The sequence below is a fragment of the Lissotriton helveticus genome, chromosome 3_1 (assembly GCF_964261635.1).
Source record: "Lissotriton helveticus chromosome 3_1, aLisHel1.1, whole genome shotgun sequence".
NCBI lineage: Eukaryota > Metazoa > Chordata > Amphibia > Caudata > Salamandridae > Lissotriton > Lissotriton helveticus.
Window position 1 is genome coordinate 261,813,316 of NC_136061.1, and position 22,330 is coordinate 261,835,645.

General features: G+C 45.6%; 1 protein-coding gene across 6 annotated transcripts in view; it reads left to right on the plus strand.

The window, feature by feature from the left end:
* ACACA (acetyl-CoA carboxylase alpha) overlaps positions 1-22,330 on the plus strand; it is a 1,199,721-nt gene that overhangs the window by 203,556 nt on the left and 973,835 nt on the right. For all 6 annotated transcript variants that reach the window (XR_013608606.1, XM_078679777.1, XM_078679779.1 and 3 more), the window contains 3 exons: positions 4,831-5,040; positions 7,507-7,677; positions 13,376-13,537. Coding sequence is in view for 5 of the 6 variants with exons in the window: in XM_078679777.1 (XP_078535903.1) it covers positions 4,831-5,040; positions 7,507-7,677; positions 13,376-13,537 (543 nt within the window). In the remaining variant the exon portion in view is untranslated. The remainder of the gene's footprint in view (positions 1-4,830; positions 5,041-7,506; positions 7,678-13,375; positions 13,538-22,330) is intronic.

Here is a 22,330-nt window from a genome sequence, read left to right on the forward strand (position 1 = left end):
CACACTCTCCACAGTTGTCTCATCTGGCTCAGAGCATGTGGAAGTGGGCCATTCAGAGGAACATCTTCCTCATGGCGGAACACCTCCCGGGCAAGGACAATCAGATGGCGGACCTGCTCAGCAGGTACAGCCACCAAATGCACGAGTGGGAGATACATCCATCAGTGCTCCACCCGTACTTCCAGCAGTGGGGTCATCCAGAAATAGACCTGTTCGCCACAAGGGAAAACGCCAAATGCCAAAGCTTTGCCGCCAAGTTCACGTACCCACAGTCGCAGGGCAATGCGATATGGATGAACTGGTCATGCAAGTTTGCGTACGCTTTTCCCCCAGCACCTCTAATACCGCTGGTGGCACGAAAGCTAAAGCAACACTCGATGACGCTCATCCTGGTTGCTCCAACGTGGGCCCGCCAACCATGGTACACCACGTTTCTAGAACTTCCCGTGGTACCGCATCAAAGGCTGCACCTCACACCCAGGCTTTTGACGCAGAGCCATGGCGACATTCAGCACCCAGATCCGCAACAGCTCAACCTGGCGATCTGGCTCCTGAAGTCTTAGAGTTTGGCTACCTCAACTTACCTCCTGACTGTATGGATATCATACGGGAGGCAAGAAAGCCCACCACCAGAGCATGCTACGCAGCAAAATGGAAGCGGTTTGTCATTTATTGCGTGGACCACGACATTGACCCACTTGACGCGTCCACGCACAACATCATTTGTTATCTGTTGCATCTTTACAAATGCAATCTGGCATATGCTTCCATTCGGATACATTTATCCGCCATAGCGGCTTATCTCCAAAACAGGCAGCATCTCTCCCTTTTCCGAGTGCCTGCCATTAAGGCTTTTCTAGAGGGGCTCAAACGAGTCATTCCTCCCAGGACCCCACCTGCTCCTGAATGTAATCTTAATGTGGTACTCACCCGACTGATGGGTCCACCTTTTGAGCCTCTACATTCATGTGAGATTCTGTTCTTAACATGGAAAGTGGCTTTCCTTATAGCCATTCCGTCACTTCGACGGGTTAGTGAGCTTCAGGCGCTCACTGTACAGGAACCATTCATACAGATTCACTCCAACCGGGTGGTGCTGCGCACTAACCCTACATTTCTTCCGAAGGTGGTTTCACAGTTCCATGTCAATCAGACTATTGAACTGCCTGTGTTCTTCCAAAATCCAGAGACAGTGGCTGAAAGAATGCTCCACACTCTTGACGTCAAACGAGCTTTGATGTACTACATTGATAGGACCAAACATTTTAGGAAGACGAAACAACTCTTTGTTGCCTTTTCTGCCCAACACAAGGGCAACCCCATTTCCAAAGCAGGTATAGCCAGGTGGATCGTTAAGTGTATTCAGATTTGCTATCAAAAGGCTAAGCGCACTTTAACGATCCCCCCCAGAGCCCACTCCACCCGTAAGTTGGGGGCCTCCATGGCTTTCCTTGGAAATATCCCTTTAGAAGACATTTGTAGAGCAGCCACATGGTCTACCCCACACACATTTACGAAACACTACTGAGTAGATGTGCACTCCAAGCAGCAAGCAGCTGTAGGGCAGGCTGTTCTAAAGACACTTTTTCAAACGTCTGCAGCTGGCACAGGCGGCCGCCGCTAATGGAGGCACTGCTATATATTCTATGCTATATATATGAATTCAGCAGCCCACATGCCTCGAACTGAATATGCTACTTACCAGTATGCATCTGTTCTTGGCATGTAATAATAATAATTATAATCCACATTTGTAAAGCGCACAATCACCCGTAAGGGTCTCTAGGCGCTGGGGGCCGTCGGGAAGATTAAGCGAGCTATTGCCCAGAGTCACATGGTGCTGGGCTAACCTGCCGCCGGAGCCGGGGATCGAACCCTGATCCTCAGATTCCAGCGTCAGTCGCCCTGGCCGCGGCTCCACACCTCTGCCTAGGGCTGCTGACATTCATATCGCCCACCCTCCTCCCCGGCGCCTGTAGCGGCTGCAGAATTAACACTTACTCTTAGCATGGCCATCGCTCACACTGTTACACTCCATCTTCGCCACAATGGCTAAAAACAATCTGGGGATGGAGTCGATGCCCATGCGCACTGTAGTCCAGGGGAGGAGCCACCTATCTCGTGATACTTCGAAGACTCTTCCAGGACAACAATGTGCAATCATCCGGACCCAACACTAGGCAGCGATCTATGCTATAGATATAGATATGAATGTCAGCAGCCCTACATGCCAAGAACAGATGCATACTGATAAGTAGCATATTCATTACATATGCCGCTTTTGTTTCTGATTTCCAGACATTGATCTTCAGGTAGATGGGTGTATTTGTGAGTGGCCAATCAGGTGTCATTGGTACTACATTGAGAACGTGGTAACTGTCCATCCAGTTCCATTTTAAACTTGAAATACTCTCATATTCTATCACTGATGTCCATACATTTCAAACTAGCGGCCCCTCTTCTTCTGAGGTAACAGGGTTATTTGTCGACACCATGTTTCACCTTTTTTGTCTGCTTGTTTTGCTTTCAAGTCAAATTCTTCATCTCCTCTCCATGATCCTGTTTTGACATTGAAGTCGTCTCCAAATAATGTTCACTCTGCGCTTGTGAGAGTTTTCTCGGCCTTCTTCTGAGTCTTGGATCAGGGTCTAAAGTCCACCTGCTTGAATTGTGAGTTGACATTAAGCATCCATGGGGTCATTTGGCCGAATCCAAGGTAGCAACTGACTAAATGTTCAGACATTCCCAGGTCCAGTTCATTTGTAGATCTGCAGATTTATAGCTTTGCATGCGTGGACTTCAAGGACACCTTTCTTTCCCAATTCACATGCCACATTCCCTACATTACTTGTTTGCATCTGTGACTGGTAAATGTTTTACATCACCAGGTTGTGAATACCATTTAGAATTGACTCCTGGATGCCATTTTCTTTTTTGAACTACTGCATGTGGTTTTACACTGTTTTGTGGCACATTGCCGTCCCTTTTGTACCCTCCTTGAGATCAAAGAGGAATTCCACAGCAGTAGACCGTCCTTAGAAATACAGAGTGTAGGCCTGAAGGCCAAAATGACACTGTACATATCAAAAGTGTTTTCCTGTGTCACAGAAAGATTTGGAGGTGGATGAGCCCTTACCCAGAAGCAGGCTCCTACTTTTTTAATCACATCCATTCTTTTTGGTGATTACTGGTGATTTCCTTATTTCTGTTCCACATTACACATGTTCCTTTGCACACTACATCCTCCTTTGGATACCCAACTGCAACTAATCATGCATAAAGGAGCAAGGCTTTCACTGCAATGTTTGTCAACTTTCTCTGTTGACACCAAAAAGATGTGGAATTGGCTTCTGTTTCCTGGCTTATTTGGTTTGGGCTGTGGCTGTTGACATATGTTGGAAACATACTTTTGATTGAAGGAGGAAAAACAGGGACGGCGCCATAAAAAAAGTCTGTTTCCCCAAAAACGTATTTGTAGAAATATGTTTTCAACACATTCTGTCCCAAAAAGACATCTAGTTGGCATGTGTCCTATCCACCACATATACAGTATAACATTTTTACCACTATTTGATATATTTATTTCTCATTTAGCAAAACTGCAAAGTAATGTGCTGCTTTATTAGAACTATAGTCATTAATAAATGGAAAGAGTAGCACAGATAGAGCCATGTTACAGAAAGAGATCCAGGCTCACAGAGGTGTCCCCCGCGTCGCAACTGAAATAATAGCGTCTTTAACCACAACACTTGAGCACGGTTTGTCTATGTAATTCTGAGCAAAACATCCCTATGACGCACACATACTGTGGACTGCTTCACTGATAAAACAGTGGTCATTCTGTCACTGTGAGAAGGAGCATGGATGCAGGTGACATTACAATTTGTTGTACAATGTTTGTGAATGTGGAGGTGGGCTCTTGGTTCCAAAAACTGCAAGCAGGACCCTAGGTTTCATGAGAGACGTATTTTATGTTTCACTGTTTTTATATCTCCTCTTGTTATACTATGCCAACTGTGAATCCTTCTATCATTGCTAGGTCTTGTAAAGCACTCTGATACCCTCAGGTCAAGCCAGCGCTATTTAAAAGTTTCAAATAAATAAATAAATATTTATTCACTATGAAGGTATTACCCTCTTCACAGAGGTGAAAGATATAGATAATATTTTGTCCGTGATTAGGTATTATTCATGTTACTTTTGCTGGTTGGAATGCTAGATTATCCATGTGGGTGCTTTTGGGTCACTTAATTGATTTGGCGTCTAAGCTGGGAATACTTAAAGTGGTTATTTTTGCACTTTTATCTGAAGCTCAGTATTTTCCAGGTAATATTGCTATGCTGGGCGGTCATCATGGTTCCAATTTGAAGTATGTTATTCTAGAGCTGTTATATCATAAGAATGTTTGTTTTATAGACTTGTTATCTAGCTTCTAAATGTACAAGTAGTTAATTCGCTTGATTGGGGTCTTCTAAGGGTTGCCCTAAAAGTAATTTCATGGTTTGGAGGCTGATCAATGAGGAAAGTGGGAGGCTGGCTTGGATTTGGGGGAACTTTTCGTTTTTTTATTATTTGTATCTGCCAGAATATCCATGAAAACGGGTAGAACTCAGTCAAAATGTTAATCCATCAGAGCCACACAAAGTAGATCATGAAAAACTGTGTTTGAAAATCAACATAACCACTCTGTATGGTTTCTAAATTACCTCATTTCACACTTCCCTTCTTTTATTGTTTGAACTCTTTCTTTGGCCTTTTTAGTTCCAAGAAGATATTTTGCATTAAACTCTCCATAATTTAATCGTGAATTTCTTTGTATTTGTGCGGCAGGTTCAGGCCGAGGTTCCAGGATCCCCCATCTTTGTCATGAGGCTGGCCAAGCAGTCTCGTCACCTGGAGGTGCAGATACTCGCTGACCAATATGGCAATGCCATCTCGCTCTTTGGCCGTGACTGTTCCGTCCAGCGCCGGCACCAGAAAATCATTGAGGAGGCCCCGGCCACCATCGCCACCTCGTTGGTGTTTGAGCAGATGGAGCAGGTAGGCTGGGTTTATTCCCTACAGGTTGTCACAGTCAAGATGTCCCCATGATCCATGTGCTGTCTGTTGTTTCCAATGAAGGATGCCCTGCAACTCTGCTGTTTCCTTCATTCTCTCAATGCTTTACCGCATTATCTTTCCACACTGTGCGGCCTACTCACAAAGATGTGTGTGGAGTACCAAAAGTGGTACGGTTCTGCGCACCCTTACAAAACAGTTGTGAATTGTTCCCAAAACATCTAAAATGAGAATGTTCCGAGAATATTCCTATATAATTTGAACAAATAAGAAAGAATTTCGCTCTCTTTGCACGTTAATAGGGAATTGACTATGTCGGGCCACTTCACAAATACTTGTATGAGTATGTAAACGATTACTCCTGTAGTAATGGAGTGGTGTGGCTCACTGGTTAGAGGCGGCAGACCCGGAAGCAGAGAACGGCCCGAGACCAGGGTTCAATTCCCGACGCGGCAGGGTTGTGGACCAGGGTCAGCGGACTTGACAATTCTCGCCTCGGTGCCTACTCTAACCAGGGATCACACTCTGCAACTCTGGGCATTAGCTTGCCTCATCTCTACAACGGCCCCCCACAGATGCCAGGGATGCCTGGTTTCACCTTGGAGATTCCCAGAAGGGACCATCTCACAGGGAAAGCCAGGACGGGTTCCCCAGCGGTCTCCAGCGCCGGGACGCTTACGGGCAGCCGTGCCCTTTACAAGTCCAACACATTTACATTTACTCCTTCCTGTATTCTTTTGTGATGCAGCCCCCTCCTTTTATTGATGACTGAATATTGGTTCTGGGTGTAAGGGCTAAAGATCCTAATTGGCTAGTGCATTGAAAAGACCTAAAACTGCCAGGATTGTGTACATAGGTGCCCCAAAATCGAGCTTAGTAAAATATCACATTGATCATTTACTTTTAATTTGAGGCCCCATATGCTAAGAAAACCATATGGAATGGAGTTGTTGAAGTTCCAAATGGCTAATGTGTGAATATTTGCTAGCTTCTCTTGTACACCGAGAAGTCCACTCTAGAGCTAAGCCTTTGCAATGGATGTTTTAATGAGGTATCGCTGCCAAGAGCATGTTTTTCAACAATGTGAGAAAACTGAATGAATAAATAAGCTTGCTTATCACAGTTTTTTGTACTAAATCACTTCAATACACTTTTAACTTGGAAGTGAGGCTACAGAGAGAATTACATTTAGGAGAGGTGGCTTCAAAGTTTTTCTTTAAAATATGTTTGGTTATTCTCTGTATGGATGTTCGACCAGGATACATTTTAAAGTTAGGGTGTCCTGGACGGCTAATTGTTTACCCCACCTACATCTGAGCTGCCATATTTGGGGAGGTGTGTCTTGGTTTTGGTTGGATGTGCTTAGAGATCCTTGCGTTCTGTTGCTATGGTGACTGCAGTGGGCATTTAAGGACCTCTGGCATTGAGTGGGCCTAAGGGTGCGGTTTCAGAGCTGTAGAACTAGAATTCCAGCTGCCAACATGTCCGCAGTGTTCTCAACCACTTGTTTCATGGTTGAGCAGACACAGTTACAGTCCAGCTTTGTGGCGGCTCAGGGTCCTTTCACCAAGTTTGTTTTTGAACTCTCGTCCACTCTCTCTGAATACTTGGTAAGTCAGAGTGTTGCAGAGTCTCTTCTTAACCAACAGCTGTGATCATTAGGACGCCTCCTGAGTGCTGCCCAAGTGTGAGTGCACGGGGAGCTCAACCCTGACTTGTCCTCCATGCCTCTCAAACTTCAGAGGTCGATAAAAGGCCCCAGTTACATTAACACATCCCTACTTACTGGAAATGAAGGTCATTGAGGGCAGGATGCACTACATTAGCGAATCTGATGACTGTTTCCATTTATTATGGAGTTTTTGGTTAAAGTGTGGTCCAGGGGTTACATTCATGTGACACCCATGCTTACTGTATAAAGGTATCAAAATAAACGTTGGTTGTTGTGTTTGATAGACATTTCAAATATTTAAAAATGGTAACGTGAGGAGTTATCTTTTGAATTCCTCTGTGAGAACCTCTGGACCGGGCTGCCAAGTGTTCATTAATGCTGGGGGCGGCAGGGAGGGGTCTGTGAATGTGACAAGACAGGAACATAGGCCATGCCGATGACACTGGACCTTATGTTTGGAGATGTTTAGTAAAATACACATAAAACACTTCAAGTCTTACTGGATGCTACACTACGTGCCCCATGGATTCCTAGCTACACCGAACAAAGATGGCTACACAGCAAGCGACATCAACTCTATTTTTTAAATTCTTCAGTCTTTTATGTTTTTGCTCTTCGCAAATCTTGCAGGCACAGACAGCTCATTGATTGATAAACATACATTGGGGTCTCTGCTTTTCAATGACAAGACTTGTGCATGAGCCGAAGTTGAAGGAGTTTTGTAGGCACGCGTCGCTGATAGCGCCTTGACAGAATTATGCTTTCTTTCCCTTCAGTGCGCAGTGAAGCTCGCCAGGATGGTAGGCTACGTCAGCGCTGGCACGGTGGAGTACCTCTACAGCCAGGATGGCAGCTTCTACTTCCTGGAGCTCAACCCCCGACTACAAGTCGAGCACCCCTGCACCGAGATGGTGGCTGATGTCAACCTGCCCGCTGCCCAGCTCCAGGTGGGTCTTGTTGAAACAGGGGGTAAGAGAGGAAGGGCATGATGCATGCAACGCAAGCGTAGGGCATTAGTTCTGTCACCGTCTTTAGATACATAGACGAGTCATACCCCCCCCCCCCGCAGTTAATGTTGTGTTAAGCAGTTAGTGTGCCTCACATCTGCTGTTGGAATGGTCTTGTAGCTCTGTGGCCACTGGCATCTGTGTGTCCGCCTAGTTCTGAGGCTTCCTAGCAACCAGAGTCCGAGTAGTAGTACAATGACGTGTTTCGCATACTGGGACCGGTTATCAGTCACCCTTTAAAAATGGAGTGGTTATACCAGTATTACTGAGAGCAGGTGGTATTACCACCCCGTTACTGGGTCATTATGAGTGAAGGGCCTGAAATGGGGAATACCATGCAGCACCCAGAATAACCAGGCCACATACCCCTTTTTGTTTCCAGTTTCTATGCCTTTTTTAGGTCCGATATTCCACCTTGTTTTAGCTGGTGGAATATGTGCTCATAAAAGCCATTAGTCTTATGGATTCCACCTGGTAATATTGGGCAGAATACTCTTCCTAGTAAAGCTTACAATCATACAGAGTATATTTCCATAAGAAAATATGCAGAAATCCCACTCGACACAGTGCTTAATGAGGTCCATATTGTTCTGATCCATTCCGAAGACTGTAGTGTGTGATCTGAAGGTTGAGAAAGGGGTTCAGCTATTGGGCACTGTAAGCCGTCATGTTAGGTGGTTTTACTGCTGGTATGGCAGTGTGTTATTCCCAGAGCTGCGAGTGTTAGATTTTTGTGTGTGCAAATTATTGAATTTTGACAGGCTTGAGCGAAGTAGGAGTTGGGCTGAAGCAGTCGTCTCCTTTTGAGAGAAAACGTCACTAAGATCGTCATTCCGAATGGCCCAGCATTCCCTGTGGGGCCAGTAAGAGTTGCTTGCCTCAACCCTAGGAGTTACTGGCCCAATCGGGAATCACTAGTGATGTGGAATTAGTGGCACCCACTATCACCAGGAATGGTAATCCCACATGTCACTGAGGATAAATTCTCCAGGTCATTCAAACTTCAACTCCATAATTACAGGTTTACATTTGGGATATGGTGCATAAACAATGATTCCCTCTTGTATTTACCACTGACTACTGGCATATAAGGAATCAACTTTTGATTCACTGGTAAATCAGAGATCATGTGTTACTGATATTGGAAATACTGTCTGAAGTATTTGTTTTCACAATATTAGGAGGGCAACCTCATTTCCTTGTTCACATTGAACTTTCCAATTCGAATTGCATGTATCTGTAATCACTCTTTTGTTTTCAATGACTTTCCATATCTCGTTTTTCAATTAATTTCCAGACGCTGGTGTCTTTTTCCATAAAGTTAATTTTTATTAAGTATACAATTCCATCACCCTTAAAACAGACCCAGACAATGCGTTTCATCCCTTATTGGGACTTCATCAGGGCAATTTGATTTATCCTCCTTTTCAAAGTTCTTCTTTTCCATTCATTACCCATTTAAATGTCTGGGCTCCCTTCGAGCAGCCTTTCGGTGTGTGTGTGTCCTAGCCCTATCCGATCGACTGTAAGGGATGAAATGCTTTGGCTGGGTCTGTTTTAAGTGTGATGGAACTGGAAAGGTCAATGTGAACAAGGAAATTCGGTTCCCCTCCTAATATTGTGAAAACATTTACCAAGGATTGAGTATTGTGGGCAGTCAGAACTCCAGGAGTGGGCATAAGAGAACTATATGATTGGGATATTTGACCGGTGCCGTCCAGAAACAACACTGCTGGCTGTCTTTTGGAAATGGTCTGAAGTATTAATCACTCAGCAGCAGATTGCTGAGACATGCTCGTCCCGATTTCTGGATTGATTTTCCAGGATCCTGTGCATCGTTCATAAGTGATGGAACACAAGAGTGTATAATACATTAGTGGAATTGTTTCTTGGCCAAGATCTAGTCGGCTTCTTCTGTACATAAATAGTGTCAAATGTTGTTGCAGATATTTCATGGCAAAGTCAATTGTCCCCTCCTGTGGCTACATGGTGAGAGTGGGAGAGATGGGACCCTGGCCTTTTGCCTAATACATCCTTTCGGATTAGCAGCAGGGATTGAATTGTACCAGATTAACAGGCCTCTCGGAAATGATAAGGCTGGATTGACAGGGGTGGTTGGAAGAGGTGACAGTGGCACATGCCTAGGCATTACTGGGGTTTACGTTTGTTCATTTAAATCATACAACTCCAAACCTTAACTTAAATTCCGAAGTGTAAATGCAGAAATGTATTGTTTACAGATGCATGGAAAATAAACCCCCCTGTATGAAAACGGGAATATTGGTTGCACATTCCCAGTGCACTTCTGGGCCAAGTTCATCTGTCCGCATCAGGAAGTGCAGACAGATGTGGGAAGGCGTTGCACGTGTGCGCAAGATCCAACAAACGTATACCTTTGTGGACAACTGTTCACCTGTGTGCATCTGTCTGATTCAGGAAGTGCAGAAAGATGTGGTAAGGCGTAGCACGTGTGGTGTGTGCCAACAAACATATGTCTTTGTGGCTGTTCTCCTGTGTGCATCCGTCTGATTCAGGAAGTGCAGAAAGATGTGGTAAGGCGTAGCACGTGTGGTGTGTACCAACACACATATGTCTTTGTGGCTGTTCACCTGTGTGCATCCGTACGATTCAGGAAGTGCAGACATGTGGGAAAGGTGTTGCATGTGTGGTGTTTACCAACAAACATATGTCTTTGTGGCTGTTCTCCTGTGTGCATCCGTCTGATACAGGAAGTGCAGAAAGATGTGGTAAGGCATAGCATGTGTGGTGTGTACCAACAAACATATGTCTTTGTGGCTGTTCACCTGTGTGCATCCGTATAGTTCATGAAATGCACAGATGTGGTAAGGCGTTGCACGTGTGGCGAGTACCAACAAACATATGTCTTTGTGGCTGTTCACCTGTGTGCATCATTATGATTCAGGGAGTGCACAGATGTAGTAAGGCGTTGCACATGTGGCAAGTACTAACAAACATACGTCTTTGAGGCTGTTCACCTGTGTGCATCTGTCTGATTCAGGAAGTGTAGAAAGATGTGGTAAGGTGTTCCACGCGTGTGCGTGTACCAACAAACATATGTCTTTGTGGCTGTTGTTCACCTGTGTGCATCCGTGCATACAGGGGGTTTATTTTCCATGCATCTGTATACAATACATTTCTGCATTTACACTTCGGAATTTAAGTTAAGGTTTGGAGTTGTATGATTCAGGAAGTGCAGACATGTGGTAAGGCGTTGGACGTGTGGTGTTTACCAACAAACATATGTCTTTGTGGTTGTTCACCTGTGTGCATCCGTATGATTCAGGAAGTGCAGTAAGATGTGGTAAGGCGTTGGACGTGTAGTGTTTACCAACAAACATATGTCTTTGTGGTTGTTCACCTGTGTGCATCCGTATGATTCAGGAAGTGCAGAAAGATGTGGTATGGCGTTGGATGTGTGCGTGAGTACCAACAAACATATGACTTTGTGGCTGTTCACCTATGTGTATCCTTATGATGCAGGAGGTGCACAGATGTGGTAAGGCGTTGCACGCTTGTGCGTGAACAAACAAACATATGTCTTTGTGGCTGTTCACCTGTGTGCATCCGTATGATTCAGGAAGTGCACAGATGTGGTAAGGCGTTTCACGTGTGGCTTGTACCAACAAACATATGTCTTTCTGTTCACCTGTGTACATCCGTATGATTCAGGAAGTGTACAGATGTGGTAAGGCGTTGCACGCGTGTGCGTGAACCAACAAACATATGTCTTTGTGGCTGTTCACCTGTGTGCATCCATATGATTCAGGAAGTGCACAGATGTGGTAAGGCGTTTCACGTGTGGCTTGTACCAACAAACATATGTCTTTCTGGCTGTTCACCTGTGTGCATCCGTATGATTCAGGAAGTGCACAGATGTGGCAAGGCGTTTCACGTGTGGCTTGTACCAACAAACATATGTCTTTGTGGCTGTTCACCTGTGTGCATCCGTATAATTCAGGAAGTGCACAGATGTGGTAAGGCGTTGCATGCGTGTGCGTGAACCAACAAACATATGTCTTTGTGGCTGTTCACCTGTGTGCATCCATATGATTCAGGAAGTGCAGAGATGTGGTAAGGCGTTTCACGTGTGGCTTGTACCAACAAACATATGTCTTTCTGGCTGTTCACCTGTGTGCATCCGTATGATTCAGGAAGTGCACAGATGTGGTAAGGCGTTTCACGTGTGGCTTGTACCAACAAACATGTCTTTGTGGCTGTTCACCTGTGTGCATCCGTATAATTCAGGAAGTGCACAGATGTGGTAAGGCGTTTCACGTGTGGCTTGTACCAACAAACATATGTCTTTCTGTTCACCTGTGTACATCCGTATGATTCAGGAAGTGTACAGATGTGGTAAGGCGTTTCACGTGTGGCGAGTACCTACAAACATATGCCTTTGTCGCTGTTCGCCTATGTGCATCCTTATGATGCAGGAGGTGCAGACAGATGTGGTCAGGTGTTTCACGTGTGCACGGCTACCTACGAACATATGCCTTTGTGGTCTGTTCACCTGTGTGCAGTTGTATGATACAAGAAGTGGAGATATGTCTGGAAAGGCGTTGGAGGTGTTTATGACTGTCAAGAAAAGTATATCTGTATGGGAGTTCACCTTTTCGTGGTACCCTCTCCTTCCACTCCCCAGCGAACACCTGCTGCTGATCCTCTGGGTGGAACTTACGGAAAGCCTGCATGCTTTGTGGAACTTCCACCCATGGAGATGTTTGCCCTGCATGCAAGAATTAGCCTGAATCAGTGCAGTCAATTCTGAGTTTCATTTCCAGAATTTGCGACTTGATAACGTATACAGGCCCTTAGTATGCAGTCATCGTGAGGTGGTTTTTGATGTTTTACGGGCCCCAGCATGTATAATATGCATTTCATACGCTGTAATATATTCTCAAATCAGTTCTTCATTTAAAGAAACCCTCCCTCCCATACACCTTCCTCACTTCATCTTCGCATAGACCAATGATATCTGATATCTAGTGTTCACCTTTACTAAATCGAGATTTATTGTTATGGGGGGGGTCTTGATGCATAGTAAGAAGCTTGGGTCTGCCTCCCAAGCACAGGACCGTCTAACCTCGCAGTGCCTCTTACTAACCAATCAGAGGCCCCTCCAGCTCCTCGCTGTTCAGCGAGTGGGCCAACCAGTCATTGAAGTGCATGTGGTACCCAAGTCCTGGCTGATGAGAACAGGACTTGCAGGGACCTCCCTCGGCCTTTCCACTTCTGCCACTGGTAGACGTACCACTTACTGACATGGGTAGTAAAACCATAGAAAGGAGCAAGATTTAGGAGTGGTGTGGGGCTGTGGGAGGGGTAAAACATTCTTTTGGTTTATTCTCTTCACCAAAACCAGCAGTGTGTGTCACGTGTTGTCTCTGAACCATTTGATCGCTGTGTGATCTGAAATCTAGCATCTGTTTTTTCTGGAAAACATGTATTCCGCCTTCCCCAGCTTCTCTTCTGTGCAAATAGACCATTCAGTACTCGCATGTTTTTTCCTGCTTCTTCTGGCGTCAGCCGGATATGGCGTCACAATAGTCGCCTGATGATGTCACAAGCGCTTGATAATCCGAGCTGTGTTACTGATGCCCCCTCTTGCTGCCTGCAGATCGCCATGGGCATCCCCCTGCACAGGATCAAAGATATCCGCATGCTGTACGGGGTGCCGGCCTGGGGAGACTCGCCCATCGACTTCGAAAACTCGGTCAACGTCCCGTGCCCTCGAGGCCACGTGATTGCTGCTCGGATCACCAGTGAGAACCCGGACGAGGTAAGGCTGTGTTTGGGGCATCCCGCGTTCCTGTGTGTTGATGTACTCGCTGTCTTGGAGACCAGTCTTTCAGATTTCTTCTTCACAGCGGATTGCACCTGGCTTACTATGCTTTTGAGTTTTTATGCCGCGCTTTCTATCTCTTTGGGTTATTTCAAAGCGCTTTGTGTCGAGAATATGTGCGAGGTGGTAACACGTGTGAGTATGAATGTACTTTATAAATAAATAAGTCTCCGTTCTCTCCCCGGCGTCTTGGAGGATAGGCGAGCTGGGGCAGTTCACTATTCAGGGCTCTCCATGAATAAATGCAGTTTGATTCCGACTTGACCATTGAAAGGGCGAGATTTTGATCGATACCTTATATCTATTGATCCAAACCTCGATCTGGTCGACTGAACCTTTGTTGCCTGTCTGTAAGGAAAGAAAGTGCACCTATTTCCAAGTTAGTTCACCCAAGAAAGGACTCTACTCCCAAAGATCACGGACAACTTCTAGTTTTCAAAAGTTTATTGTAAAGATATAATGAGCTGCAAATACAGGCATCTCAGAATGAGATTCACGAGATACACAGGTCCAATTACATACATGTGCTCTCGAAAAGCCCTCAGACGAGCAACAGAAATCACTAACACAAGTTCTAAGAACAATAAAGCTATCAGCATAGACGCATATCTCTCCTTCATTTAGGTTGGAGGAAAACAAACACAGGTTAGGCGTCCCTACCCTGTTCTAGATGGTATCCCTACTTAACCAAATCCCAACCTAACAAAGGTGTCAGCAGTGAATGACCCCCAAGGGAAGTCACCCACTCTAAGTCTCTTGGTGAAAACCTAAAGTTCTCCAGTCATGACCCCTCACTGCCTACCCATCCGCTCTCTAAAGGGTCCTCAGGTCTCTGCTCTAACTCCACCCAGGGGTGCTGTCCCTAATACAAAACAGTCAACAACATTTGAGACGCCCCTTGCGAAACGCCTCTCACGTGGTGCAACTTCAGGCTTTTTCCATGATGCTTTGTATTGGGCCTCATGCGTTAGAGTTGACCTTGCTTCTCAGGCTCTTCTCCGGCCCGCTGATACCCCTTAAACATTCCAGAACCCTCCTCCATGTCTGGGCCGTCTACTGAACAGACCTCTATTCATTCATTTATAATTGGATCCCCCCTTTCCTGTTGCAGACAGATATCTGCCCCCAAGAACCCAACTCTCATAGACTTCTAAAAAGGCTTGCAACATTTCTCAGCCCAGACATGTACGTGTAAATCAATGCTAAAACATTTCAGGCCTACAATATTTCTCATTATGATTATAGCATTCAACTTCTTCATTTAATTAAAGCATGTTAATACTCTTATTCTTTTATTAAGCAAACATTTCTATAAATCATGGCCTATTTAATGCAATGACCAAAAACCTTAATGCAATCTGTGTCGTGAAAAGAACCACCTTCCCTTTCCCTCCAGCTCTGGCCCTGAGGCCTACCACGTTCTGCTTTTAACCACATACCATCTTATGTTTTAGCAGCTTCACGACATGGATTCAAAAATAATCACGTCTAATTAAGTCATATAATGTCACACATTTCTGTATTAGTTCCACTTCTACTTAAATCTCTATATTAGCTATACCTTTAGGATATATTTGCAGATACTATTAGCACTCATGGCATTTCTCTTCATGATTTGTGCTTACTACAGGTAAGTGTGATGTACTCATACATTTAAATCAGTTTGCGCTCTCTCAGTTCCCCCCTTTGATGACCTCTCGGGGTCATCACTTAACATTTAAACTGCAGTTATTGCTGGCATTCTCTGCGCTTCCAGAGCCCTCAGGCTCCTATACTGATTATCTTGTATGGCAGCCAATCTCCGCAGCTGCTCTCTTTGGGCCCTTTCTGACCTTCTTGCTCTGTACCATTTGAATACCCTCACCAATCCCCACAATATTATCCCACAGATCAATATTATGATGATAGGCTTTAGGATATACCAAACAAAGCTTTTGCCTAAGGTGGAAAACCACCCTCCAACTGTACTCATTCCGTGGCCCACCTTTTCCCAGACATTTTCTCTACTCAAGTCTTCGATCTCCTTGTGAATACTAGTTATGTTCTTAATAACTTTCTCAAGGGGCTTCGAAGTGTCTGGAATGTAAGTGCAACATTCCTGGACCTTCAAAGCCTTACAGACTCCGCCCTCTTTTGCTAATAGGACATCTAATGCAAGCCGATTTTGAAGAACCATAGCCCTTATCGATTGCATCTCTCCTTCTACCAGCATTAAGGACTGAGCAGTGCTGGCAGACAACCTGTCGACAACTGTTGCCAGTCGTCTAATTTTAACATCATTAAGGATTATTCCCAAAAGAGGGAACATAGCTCCAAAGACATCTCCAACCATTTCGGCATCACCTACATCTCTCCTTCCCCTCGATGATGTCTGACCCTCAATGATCACTAAGTCTTGTGCATGATATATTTTGGGGAAGACAATTGCCAAGTAACATGATCCATACCAGTTGTCAGGTAGTCTCACGTAAGCATTTCTTCCACATACAAAATACACATTTGGAATCACTTGCATTCCCTTCAGGAAATCCTTAGTGTAGTACTCTAAATTAAAAGCATGTTCACAGTCAACTTCACCCACGTATACATTTTCATAATACGTTTTGGCTCGGTGAAGACATAACTTTCCTCTCTGCGCTTTATCTAAAGCTATTGGACCACTACTACCCTTTCTCTTGTGTGACTTCTCTTCCTCGGTCCAATCTATTTTCCCTTGTCCTGATTTTTTCAAAATCTTTTGTCTCCTGTAACGATCATCCACCTGCCCTATGAACTTCTTCTCGACTTCTGACACCTTACATGTCAGGTTATTTCTACGGGCATGTGAAGTATCTAAGGTAATCCAAGGAATGAAGAACTTGGCCAATCTGTCTTCACTCTTCCAGTAGTCCCATTTGTTCATCTGCTTATAATTTGGGACTTCTGGCAACACTGAATCATAATTGGAGAAATAATATTCAAAACTATCTCTCTCATAAAATATACTAAGCAATAAGCTACATGTAATGCCATATGTCAGAGGGAGGTGATGATAGCGAATTCCTTCATCTACAGACGCCGGCAACTGCATGCAGACGTAGCAATCCTTAACCTCCATGGCATCCACGTATTCATATAAAAGTTTAGCATAAGCATTTGACCTAAAGTCTCCTTGGGACTCGTCTACATGTAACCTGCGGGCTTCTGCAGCTAATAACGCTTTCTCTTGAGTGTTTTCCCTTTTCTCACCAGCAACAGTGGGTGTAAGCGTTTCTGCAGAACTCACATCAGTTACCTTTGCCTCTTCTTCATGTCCCTTTACATAAGAAATTGTTACCACTAAAGCTATTAATATTATCACTCCTACTATTAGTGTACCTATTATACATTTAGCTCTGCGGTTCGGGGTGCCGGCCTCCATTTCGTCAGACTATATAGTTCTCTCTTTATCCTTGCAAAAAGTTCTTTTCCTCTCGTTCCTTTACAGTCTCTTTTCAATCCTTTTGTCTTTAGAATCCACACAACTGGAGGCTGACAACCTTCTTCGCAAAAAGTCCTTTAACAGTTCAAAAAGACAACCCTAGCCCTTCTCCATCAACTCAAGGGAAGTTCCCTAAAATTCTCTGCTTCCTGGGCGCTAGGTAATCTTCTTTTTTCTGCTTGTTTTATTTACAAAGTCCTTTAACAGTCTACTATCAGATTTGTGGTTGCAGCTTCAATAGCATAGTTCAGTATTTCCAAACGAAGATTGTGCTCTTCATGTGCTGTTATCGTTGTACCAAAGTCGGGGAATTGCAATTCTGTAAGAAACATATGTTTTAACTTGCTGAGGCGGGGAGGTCTGGGGAGCACGAATGTTAGTGACCCTTCTTGTTCGACACCGGGTACCAACAGTCGTATTTCCACGGTGATAATGGGCTCAGAACTGGACACCACCACCGCTCGGATCCTCCCTGTCTCCGGTTTCACAGACATTTGACGCCAGATATGTCCACTCAGGTGTGGAGTATCTTCTGTTAGGCACACGCACTCTTCTTGACCTTCTTCGGTCCGGTGCTTCAGCGCCCTGAGCACCTTCTTCCGGGTCTGAGTCTTCTGATATCGGAGGAAGGGTTGCTTCTGGAGTTGACCTCAGGCTAGAGCTCCTTCTTTGCGGCCAATTAGCTTCTCCACGTGCCCTTCTACTCCTTCTTCTTCTTCTCTGTTCTCGCTCTCTCTCAGACCTGTCAGGGTCTGACTCGTACTCCCAGCTACTTTCTCCTTCTGTAGCGTCTTCTGTTTCGCTGTTGTACTGACCGTCCTCAGCTTGGTCAGACTCGTTCCCTGCTTCCGCTGGCACCTCTACAGCTTGGCTAGCCCCCTCTATGGCTTCTCGGTCCTCAACTGGACGTCTATCCGAGAGAGGAGCTGTTTCCAGAGGTGCTGGAACCCTTTTCGTATGTGACGCGTGGATCCAATTGGGCAGGCCTCCCACCTTTACAGCTGTGTTGGTGATCAGGATGACCTGGAAGGGCCCACGCCAACGAATATCCAAGCAGCTTCTTCTCACATGTTTCTTCACCAGGACCCAGTCCCCAGGGTACAGGTCATGGCAAGGGCCCTGGCACGCTGGAACCTCGGCAGCCTGCACCTGGAGGGACACAGAACGCATGGCGTCAGACAGCCCCTTACAATAGTCCAGGATCATATCATCTGTGATATTTAACAGTGCAGTAGCTGGAATAGATGGCAGCCTCATTGCTCTCCCCATTAACACCTCATGTGGTGACAACCCTGTTCTTCTGTCTGGGGTACTACGAAGGCTCATGAGAACTAATGGCAGGGCATCAGGCCAACTCAGGGTCGTTGAGGAGCACACTTTCGCTATTCTGGCCTTGATTGTGCCGTTAATTTGTTCCACAATTCCTGAGGCTTCTGGTCGGTAACTGCAATGCAGCTTTTGGTCAATATTTAGTGCAACACAGATCATCTTCACAAGCTCGCTGTTAAAATGTGTTCCCCTATCTGATTCCAAAAAGGCCGGCACCCCGAAGCGAGGGATGAGTTCTCTAAGCAGTAACTTGGCCACTGTGAGGGTGTCGCACCTACGTGTAGGGTATGCCTCAACCCATCTGGAGAACACACAAACAACCACCAGGACATAGCGAAGGCGGTTGCACCTTGGCATTTCAATGAAATCTATCTGCATTCTGTTGAATGGACCTCCAGACCTTCCTATGTGACTTAGTGCAACTGGTGTTCTTTTCCCTACGTTCAGCTGCTGGCAGGTCACACAACGCTGGCACACTGCTTCTGCTGCTATTCTAAACTTAGGATTGTACCAAGTCTGTCTAAACACTCTCAGCATAGCATCTCTCCCTAAGTGTACGGGACCATGTATGAGCCTAGCCATTGGACTCACCATCTCATTAGGCAACACTGCTCTGCCGTCTGCTGAGACCCAAAAATGGGTCTCACCCATTACACATCCTGCCTTTTCCCATGTTTCTTTTTCAGAATCAGGAGCATTTTCTTGCATGGTTGACAGTTCATCCCAAGTATCAACAGTTTCCAGTATCATGGCTAATTCAGTTCTTACATTTATTCCACCCACATCCACCTCTGTGAAAGAGTAACCTTGTTCTGCGCAATACCGCGCAACTTCATCAGCATATCTATTGCCTTTCGAAACAAAGTCCTCATTTTTGGTATGTGCGATGCACTTTACAACTGCGATACTTGCTGGGCATTGCAATGCTTCTAACAACAGGCGCACAAACTCTCCATTGCGAATGGGAGAGCCTGAAGAAGTCATGAATCCTCTTTGAGACCATAACTGCCCGTAATCATGAACTACCCCATACCCATACTGGCTGTCGGTGTAGATGGTGACTCGAATTTGATTGCCTGCTAAGCAAGCACGTGTCAGGGCAATAATCTCGGCTACCTGAGCGGAGTGTACTCCTTCCAGGCACCCAGCTTCCACAACTCCTTCTATTGTACAAACAGCATAAGCTGCTCTCAACTGCCCAACTTCGTCTCTTACACATGAGCCATCGACAAAGAAAACTTCGTCTGGGTCGGTCAGTGGCTCATCTACGATGTCGGGTCTGGGTTTGGTGCATAGTTCAGTCACATCGAGACAGTCATGGTCTGTATATTCATCATCATCATCGATATCATTTGGAAGTGGCATCAATGTAGCAGGGTTCAAAACAGAGCATCTCTTGAGAGTCACGTTCTCTGCAGCAAGAATAACTTGCTCATAGCGCGTGAGCCTACTGTTGGTCAGATGCTGTGTTTTGGTCCTGGTCATCAACAGTTCAACAGAATGTGGCACGCACACCTCTAACGGGTGCCCCATGACAATATTTTCACATCTCTCAATGCTGACACCCGTTGCAGCAACGGATTTGAGACATCCGGGCAACGCTGCGGCTACTGGGTCTAAAGTAGCCGAGAAATAAGCAACTGGTCTACGGGCATTCCCATGGATTTGGACCAACACAGACAACGCACAACCTTCTCTCTCACAACAGTAAAGAAAAAATTGTTTATTGTAATCAGGCATTCCCAATGCCGGAGCACGACACAGGTCCTCTCTCAGCTGTAAGAACGCCATCAAACAGTCTTTGTCCCATGGTACCGGATCGCTCACCTCTTTGTGCGTCAGTTTTTGCAAGGGCTTTGCTTTCAGTGAAAAGTTCACGATCCACTGTCGGCAATAACCCACCATCCCTAGGAACATCCTGACCTCTCTCTGTGTCTGAGGCGCATTCATTTTCATGATCGCCTCTATCCTGTCTGGTGACACTTTTCGTTTGCCTTTCTCAATTCTGTGTCCTAAGTACTGCACTTCTGTCAGGCAGTACTGCAATTTTCCCGGGGACACCTTATGCCCATTGGCAGCTAGGTGATTTAACAAAGCAATGGAGTCTTCCCTGCAAGCTTCTTCTGTTTCTGACGCCACAAGGAGGTCGTCTATGTACTGGACCAGAACTGACTTCTGGGGCAGCACTAGACTTTCAAGATTTTTCTTCAGAAGCTGGTTAAAGATCGATGGGCTCTCTGTATACCCTTGAGGGATACGACACCATGTTAGGACGCGATTTTCCAGCTTAAATGCGAAAAGAAAATGGCTATCTTCGTCCAAAGGGATCGAAAAGAAAGCCTGACAAAGATCGATCACAGTAAACCACTCAGCTTGGAATGGAATCTGAAACAGTATCACTGATGGATTCGGTACCACTGGACAACATGAAACGACTATGTTATTAATCTTTCGAAGGTCCTGCACTATCCGAAATTTCCCATTGGGTTTCTGCAGACCCATAATCGGGGAGTTACATGGACTACCCACGATTTCTTTCAGTATTCCTTGTTTAATCATGGACTCGATCACGGGTTTTATGCCTGCAATCGTTTCTGGAGTCAGTTTGTATTGGGGTGTTCTTGGGAACTCAGCATGCGGTTTCACTACAATTTTCACTGGGTCCACCCCTTTGACCAATCCAATCTCTTCCCCAGTGAAATCCCATACTTCTGATGCCACTGTCTCTCTCAAGTCCCAGGGAAGCTCGTCTACTGTCAAAGTAGGGTACAGCTCCACACATATTCTTGAGTTTGCAACTTTGAAATCTGCATCATCATCATTAGTCAACACCTCCACTCCCTGGGGGGTACAATATATAGTACAATTCAATTTGCACAACAGGTCTCTTCCTAGCAGACACACAGGGCTTGAATCGCAAACTACAAACTGGTGCTCATCACTGTACTTCCCTATTTTCACCTGCACCGGTTCTGTCAATTGGCTGGTTATTCTCCTGTTTGCGACCCCTACCACCTGTATGGTCTCTCCAGACATGGGCAGGTCTGGAACTGCAGCTGATCTGATCGTGGATCTAGTGGCTCCTGTGTCCACCAGAAATGTCGTAGGGCACCCTGCTACTTCTGCTTCCACATAGGGTCCCCTCTGATCTACCTCCAAGGCTGCCCCGAGGGTGCAGTCTTCTCTTTCCACTCTCTGTCCGGTTAATGGGTCCACATAATAGCACTCTTCCCCTTCCACAAACAGGGGCATTTGTCTATAGGTCTTACCCATACTCCCTACTCGAGGAGGTTGCGGGAACTGGGCTCGGGGAGGAGCCCCCCCCCCTTTGAGCACCTTTCCTTGGTATGGCGTTACCCCTCTTGTAGGTGCGCTCTGGACCTCTTCCTCCTCTATCTCTTGCTCTCCTATCTCTACATTGTAAGGGCACTCGCGTTTCCAATGCCCCACCTCGTTGCACTGGTGGCACCTAGTCGTTTTCTTCAAGGCAGCTATATCTATTCTGGGTCTAAAGGTGGAACTCTCCTCATTGCCCTTGTTCTGACTGTACTGCTTCTTTCCTCCTGTACCTGTTCCTTGCTGCTGTTGCTGTTGTCCCCCCTTCCCTGCTGCCTGCATCTGTACCACCATCAACTTTTCCTTTAGTTTCTTAGCCTTAGAGTCTATCTCATCACAGCAGTACCTGGCATATCTCAGTATTTCGTCTAGGGGTTTAGTTTGCCAACAAATCGAGTGTTGCTGAATCATTAAACTAATATCCGGTCTCAGTCCCAGGACGAACTTGGACACAAATTGCCCTATGTCTTTTGGATCCATTACATCCAAGCCGCTATACTGTTTAAACGCCTTCAGCAATCTCTCGTAATATTCGTGAACTGTCTCTTTGGGTTCCTGTCTCGTTCGGTCTATTCTGACCCAATCTATGTCTTGCATTGGCACCT